A 7,856-nucleotide genomic window follows, 5' to 3' on the forward strand; every position below is an offset into this window, starting at 1 on the left:
GCCGTCTGTCTGTGACCGACACAAAGTAAGATACTGTCTCTAATGTACACGAAGGAAATAGAGAACATAGGTGAAATCAGTATATAGAAACAATTACAAGTTTAAAAGGACAAGTAAGATTGAGTGGGAGAGGACTGGTTTAACAGGAAGAAGAGAAAATTCCACAGTATCCGTGCAAAAAGTTTCACTTTGAAATCTTTAAAAGAATGTGGACAAACAGGTGGACTTGGTGTCAGTGGAGTTTACTCCTGGAAGTTTGAGATTATGATGATTATTACTTCAAAAACACCTGTACAGACGTTTATCAGTCATTCCATACCAGCGCAGTGCCCAGTAACACTTTGAGGTGACTGGAGCTTTCTCCAGAGTTTCTAACACTTTCCTTCAGAGGATTCAGTCGCTACCAGTTGTGGCGTCTCTGTCCAAAGTAAGAGTCGGTATCCGTGTGCTGATGAACACATTTTTGAAAACTTGACTTCTTGTTTTGTAGGTGCATGAAAAAGATTTCATTCGATTTTTTATGGTATAGGTTTTTTTCCTGTTTTACTTTGAATGTTGTTTCCTTTCATGTCTCACGTTAGTTTTACTTCCTGTCTTAATTATTTTTCACCTGGTTTGCTAAAGTTCAGCTGTCATGTTCCCCACCTGCTCACAATATCAGGCAATCCTCAATATATACTACTCAAAACAATCAGAGGAACACACTGAAAGCATAATGGCTCTCGCGCGGAGAAAAACATGCTGGAGATCAATACTGATGCAAACTGGGTGATGTGTTAGAAACGAAAGGATTCAATTGTTTGTTGGAAATAAATGATCAAAATACTGGATACTGGCTGAATCCAAATACAAACAGAAAATCAGAGTGAAAAACACTGCAGCAGGCTTTTCCATTTGGCTCTGATTTCATAGCAGCAGCTCAAAATGAAATAGTTTGTATGGCTGCGTGTGCTGCTGGGCCAAAAGTTTAGCTGGTCATTTGTAGATTTTTAGATGAAATAAAAAACAAAAAAAACACTCAACAAAAGATCATCTAAAGAAGAGCAGAGTTCATGTACACACTTTATTAAGCAGCTACTGTACAACAAGAACAGAATCATGTAAATGGCCAAACAACAGCAACAGTAATCCCAGGGTGTAGCACAGCAGGCAAAGAGACGCAGTAGCACAGAGACAGTAAAGGATCACATGGAGAACAAATGGAGCGCGCTCACGAGCCCTCTCTTCGTACAGAGCCAGAAACGTCTGACCCACAGAGCTCACTAAGACGACAATAACTCGTTTTTCCCACATTCCAACATTACAGAAGGTCACAGCAGAGAAGCTCGCTGTCTGTAAACTTTTGTTCATCTTTGACGGCCTGGATGAAAGCAGACTTGGATCATTGGATTTCACCAACGGGAAGCTGCTGTCTGATGTCACAGAGAAGTCATCAGTCAGCCAGCTGCTGACAAACCTCATCCAGGGGAATCTGCTTCCCTCGGCTCTCGTCTGGATAACTCCCCGACCTGCAGCAGCCAATCAGATCCCTCCTAGACGTGTTGACAGGGTAACAGAAGTACGAGGCTTCACTGATGCCCAGAAGGAGGAGTACTTCAGGAGGAGATTCAGTGATGAAGAGCTGTCCAGAATCATCTCCCACATGAAGACATCCAGGAGCCTCCACATCATGTGTAGAATCCCAGTCTTCTGCTGGATCACTGCTACAGTTCTGGAGCACATGTTGACTACAGAGCAGAGAGGAGAGCTGCCCAAGACCCTGACTGACATGTACTCACACTTCTTGTTGGTTCAGATGAAGAAGGGGAACAAACATGTGGGGGGACATGAAACAAGTGAGATGGCTGAAAGGAAATTTCTTCTGAATCTGGGGAGGCTGGCATTTAAACATCTGGAAAAAGGAAACACCTTCTTCTACCAAGAAGACCTAGATCAGTGTGGTCTGGATGCTACAGAGGCCTTGTTGCACACAGAAGTTTATACGGAGCTCTTTAAACAGTGTTTGTTAATCTTGAAGGTGGCTTTTATTTGTGATTCAGGTCTCAATGTCTCTTTGTGTATACTTATATGCAGAAGTAACACAAAAGAAGAAGTGGGAGCTGGCCTGACACCAGTAACTGACTTCCAGTGAAAGCTTTGGCTAATAATATTTTTAGCGAACATTTTTCTTGTAAAACAAAGGGGGGCCTAGCAAAAAAGGTTTGGGAACCACTGCTCTACAAGGTTGGCGAAATAAAAAAAAATGTATTAACATTTTTTTATTTGGACTAAAAAAAATGTTCGAAGTGGGCTAGGTGCTAATTTTCAGATGTCAGGTCTACATCTAGAATCAAAATGAGCACATACATAAACAACCAAAGTGAAGCATTAAGACAAAACATAGCAACGTCAAACAGCGTCCACACATTTTGCCACAAATACATGCAAAACAACTAAATTGGGCCACAAAAGTGATGCAAATTGACCAAACTAAGACACAAATCAGACAAAAACAGATGCAGGATGATCACAAACAGACACGTCGGCTACAAACTGATGCAAAATGACTAAAATCACACGTGTAACACTTTCTACATATTTGACAACAGAAGAAAAACACAAACAAACTTGGAATGCATTTTTAATTTGGATTTTTTTTTTATTTCATGCCGAATTAGATATTTTAAAAATCAAGCCAAAGTCTCCTCCCTGTTTGTACTGTAAGGTCAAAGCCCTACTGTACTACAGAGAACCCCAACAATCAAATGATCCCCCTCTGAGCAAGCACGAGGCGACTGTGGGGAAGAAAAACTCCCTTTAACAGGAAGAAACTTCCAACGGAACCGGGCTCAGAAGGGACGGCCATCCGCTGCGACCGGTTGGGGGGATGGAAATCAAAAGGAGACGAGATGGCGTGAACTACAGTTCTAAAATTTGGATTTGAGGGCTGATCCCAAAATTTTATGGTGATGTTTTTAAAAAAAGGATTTGGTGCTAAAAGTCTGCTTCAAGATTTTAAAAGAAGCAGGGCAGTGGGAAAAGCCAAAATGGTCATTTTAATGATCTCTGGCTTTAGTGAACCACCTGAAGGGTTTTAGCAATGTTTTTCCCACCGCAGAAAAAAACCTGGATATTTTGGACGTCTTTGGGGGACCCGGGATGACTCCGAGAGTGATTTTTAGATGTCTAATCAGAGCCTCATCAAAAGATGAATCATTTGCCATCAAAGCCTTTAAGACATTGTCTGGGGAGCCAAACTCCTTGATGAGGCGTTTGGCTATTTTCTTGATGAACTTTGTCTTGTCATTTGTCAGACTTGTGGCAGACGCTGTGCTGCTGAGTTCAGGCTGCATTAGATTGCTCAGACGATTGATGACCGTGTCTATTTCTTTTGTAGTAGTTGCGATCCGAACAGCAGACTTTTGGGTCTCAGGTTTAGATTTATGGATGACTCTCATGATAAGGAGCAACGCAAGGTCATTGGAAATTTTCTCAACATCAGAAGATGAACCTGACACAGAATCCATCTCTGATATTTAGGAGGAATCTTTGAGAGAGTGTTTCAGGCTCAAGGCTCCAGATGATTTTTCTGGAGAAATGCTCCCAGGTTTTGGCATTCGAGGTGACTTGTCAGATGCCACAGAGCATTTTTCTGGAGAAATGCTCCCAGTTTTTGGCGTTCGAGGTGGTTTTTCAGATGCCACAGAGCATCTACCTGGAGAAATGCTCCCAGTTTTTGGCATTTGAGGTGGTTTTTCAGATGCCACAGAGCATCTACCTGGAGAAATGCTCCCAGTTTTTGGCGTTCGAGGTGGTTTTTCAGATGCCACAGAGCATTTTTCTGGAGAAATGCTCCCAGGTTTTGGTGTTGGAAGTGATGCATCAGATTCTTTTCCTCTGCCATCTGAAGCAGGGCTTTTTTCCTGTGTTGTGGTCTGTGTTCTTTTAATAAAGTTGTGGATGTCTTCCAGGGCCCCAGAAATCTTGTCCATTTGAACAATTTGATCTTTCTCTTCATTCTCCACCCAGAGTAAAAGCTTCTGCAAAAACCTTTCTACTGTGTCATCTATGAGGACATAGAGGACTTCAGATGAAATGCGACGCTTTGAGCCCTCTACTGATTGTGGCGTCCTGGAGATGACTGTATCTGAGAGGGACCTACCCATTAGAGGTATGGGGATTTGATAGCCTCGATCCACCGTAAGTAGATCAAACAGGTTTGCCACTAAGTCCTCCGTAAAATTCCTGATATGCCCACTATTTTTAAAGTCCCCCAAGGTCTTATCGATGAGGAAGAGTTCTTCTTTCTTTGTTAATTTGTCAAATAACTGATTAACGTCTGATCTAATGACGTTAAAGTCGACTGAAGAAGAACGTTTAATTGCGGTTCCCAGGCTTGCCGTATGTCGAGAAGGGGAGCGATGAGCCTCTGTACTCTGGGGAGCAGCCGTTTCAGGTACTGACCCTGGGAGAATGAAAACTATACTTTCATTGGAGGGCGCAGTTTCCTTCTTGGGGTGGCTGCAAATGTTTTGTAGACAAACAAAATGTTTCCTGTTTGCCTTTATTCTTTTTTTCAGCTCTGTTTTCATTTTTTCAAATTGTTTTTTTGCAAACATGGAAAAGTTGTGTTTGCGTGCTTTGAGCCTGGCGTGTGAGGTGGATGGCACACATTTGGAGAAGAAGTGTCTCACCTTGTGGATAATTAAGCCTGCATTAAAGGCAGGTTTGGGTAAGTTACATTTCTCACAGAGCTCTTCACTGCTTGAATCCATGTTATCAAGTATCTCACCTACGATGTCAGCTGCAACCATTTCTACTGGGGTTGGAGCCTGGATACTTTGTGTTTCTGCAGTGGGTTTTATTTTGCTTTGTGCTGTTACAGCTGATTCTTCTGGGAGCTCATCTTTATCTTTTCCTGTCATCTCTCCATCTGAGCTCCTTGTTGACAGAATAACAGAAATCTCTGCGATTGCTGATTGCACTGATATTTTTGAACCAGTACGTTCTGTACTGGAATGAGACCCATTTGTCCCACACTGGCAGCGCAGCTTACATGCTGCATACCTTTTCAGGCATGAGGCAGCGCAACAAACCATGCGGTGTAGTTTCTTAATACTACTAAATTTGCCGCTAACATAAACGGTGGGGTCTACTGGGAAATCGGGGCTTTTTTCAATCAGTGCAATGGTTAAGCTGACCTTTTCTGAGATCTCTTCCTCAACCATCAGCGTCAGCTTGTCAGCGCTCTTATCTTGCTGTTTTGAGACATTAAGAGCGCCGGCGATGGCAGCTGAGATCGAGTCTCCGAGGGACACCCTTATTTTCCCCTCATCCATAAACTCTTCCCTTATCATGGGTTCCTGAATAACAGGAAGGGCTATTTCCAGGATGCTGGCAGAGGCGATCTGAATGATTTCAGAAATCATATCAGCGAGCACGGCATGGACGCTGGAGTCGCATTTTCCATTTTCTATAATGCTCCACTGACCTTCAGAGAGCCTTTCAAAGCACCTGTTGATTGGTGACATAATCTGGTCTGGTGTGACCACCATTGAATTTTTGTTTTTGTTGCGTGTTGCCATTGTTGTGTCCCAAATTAGATTTTCTGTACCGGAATCAGAGCTGCTTGTCCCACACTGGAACGGCAGCTTACATGCTGCATACCTTTTCAGGCATGAGGCAGTGCAACAAACCATGCGGTCTAGTTTTTTAATATTACTAAGTTTGCCGCTAAAATAAACCGCAGGGTCTTGCAGGAAATCAGGGCTTGCTTCAATCAGTGCAATGGTTAAGCTGACCTTTTCTGAGATCTCTTCCTCAACCATCAGCGTCAGCTTGTCAGCGCTCTTATCTTGCTGTTTTGAGACATTAAGAGCGCCGGCGATGGCAGCTGAGATCGAGTCTCCGAGGGACACCCTTATTTTCCCCTCATCCATAAGCTCTTCCCTTATCATGGGTTCCTGAATAACAGGAAGGGCTATTTCCAGGATGCTGGCAGAGGCGATCTGAATGATTTCAGAAATCATTTCAGCGAGCACGGCATGGACGCTGGAGTCGCATTTTCCATTTTCTATAATGCTCCACTGAACTTCAGAGAGCCTTTCAAGGCACCTGTTGATTGGCGGGATAATCTGGTCTGGTGTGACCACCATTGAATTTTCATTTAATGTTTCCATTGTTGTGTCACAAATTTGATTTTCTTCGTCTGAGCCTGTGAGAATTTTCTTGTATTACAGAGCGCCGACTGCTGAACGTTTTGCAAACAGATGAGCATCAGTTCTGATTTTTCTGTCTGAGAGCCGTTATTTATAGGCTCGGTTGTCTGTGACGTTACTGACAGGTCACAGCAAGCGCGAACCCCTTTGATCTGCCAGTGACGTCACAAGAAACCTCCCAGTAAACACCAGTATGTGGGCCCCACATGGGCTATGGGGGTTCCAAGTGGGGATGGGCTTACAATGGGCATCCAATCTGGGACCCACCTGGGTTAGCCAAGTAGGACCCACTTGAGCCAGCCCAGATGGGCTATATTCTATGGGCACCATATGGGTAACATATGGGAAGTTGCATGAACAGGCAACTGAGTTTAACGATCTTAGTTAAGTATAATTATTAGTCATGTGTAAGTATAAACATGAATTAAGATGAAATAACTGATAATAAATTATGCCAGAGGCAGCATATGTATATTTAATTAATAACAAAATATACATATAAAATATATTAATATAAGTGAAACACAAAGAACAGATGCGACTTAAAATTGTAAGACGCTTAATAAAATAAAACAAATGGTTTTACATTTGAGTGGGAAAAAAATTTCACTCCATGTAGGAGTGCTTTTCGAAATCTCGCGTTATTTCATGAAATATCACAAGGTTTTCTCAAACTCGTCCCCCCATTCTGGAACATTCTTCATTTCGCGCCCTTGGACAAAGCTGACAGTTAAGCTGGCAATTTTTGGATTAAGTTTATCTTTGAGCTATGTACGGTGGCCCCTAGAGACAAAGCATGTATAAACTCCAAAACACTTACAAATTCCAAATAGCACGCACAAACTCCTCAACACATACAAAATCCAAAACACATGCAAACTCCAAAACACATGCAAAATCCAAAACACGTACAAAATCCAAGACACGTACAAGCTCCAAAACACATACAAAATCCAAAACACGTACAAAATACAAAACACGTGCAAAATCCAAAACACGTGCAAACTCCAAAACACGTGCAAACTCCAAAACACGTGCAAACTCCAAAACACGTACAAAATTCAAAACACATGCAAAATCCAAAACATGTACAAAATCCAAAACACGTGCAAACTCCAAAACACATGCAAAATCCAAAACACGTACAAAATTCAAAACACATGCAAACTCCAAAACACATACAAAATCCAAAACACGTGCAAAATCCAAAACACGTACAAAATTCAAAACACGTGCAAACTCCAAAACACATACAAAATCCAAAACACATGCAAAATCCAAAACACGTACAAAATTCAAAACACATGCAAACTCCAAAACACGTGCAAAATCCAAAACACGTACAAAATTCAAAACACGTGCAAACTCCAAAACACGTGCAAAATCCAAAACACGTACAAAATTCAAAACACGTGCAAACTCCAAAACACGTGCAAAATCCAAAACACGTACAAAATTCAAAACACATGCAAAATCCAAAACACGTACAAAATCCAAAACACGTACAAAATACAAAACACATGCAAAATACAAAACACGTACAAAATCCAAAACACGTGCAAAATCCAAAACACGTACAAAATTCAAAACACATGCAAACTCCAAATCACAACGGAAGTGCTCCAGGACGCTAGGGGCAGTGTTGAGCTCGATTTGTAA

The 7,856-nt window shown here is 42.0% G+C and overlaps 1 protein-coding gene across 1 annotated transcript; it reads right to left on the minus strand.

Annotated features, from left to right (window-relative positions):
* Positions 1–2,652: 2,652 nt before the first annotated feature.
* On the minus strand, positions 2,653–5,778 carry LOC113026946 (uncharacterized). Its single transcript, XM_026176271.1, has 2 exons — positions 3,758–5,778; positions 2,653–3,568 (listed from the first exon to the last, which is right to left on the minus strand). Exons 1-2 carry the CDS (start codon positions 5,676–5,678, stop codon positions 3,516–3,518), a joined length of 1,974 nt encoding a protein of 657 aa, XP_026032056.1. The 5' UTR covers positions 5,679–5,778; the 3' UTR covers positions 2,653–3,515.
* Between the last annotated feature and the right edge of the window lie 2,078 nt (positions 5,779–7,856).

Source organism: Astatotilapia calliptera, chromosome 1 (genome assembly GCF_900246225.1).
Source record: "Astatotilapia calliptera chromosome 1, fAstCal1.2, whole genome shotgun sequence".
Taxonomy (NCBI): Eukaryota; Metazoa; Chordata; class Actinopteri; order Cichliformes; family Cichlidae; genus Astatotilapia; species Astatotilapia calliptera.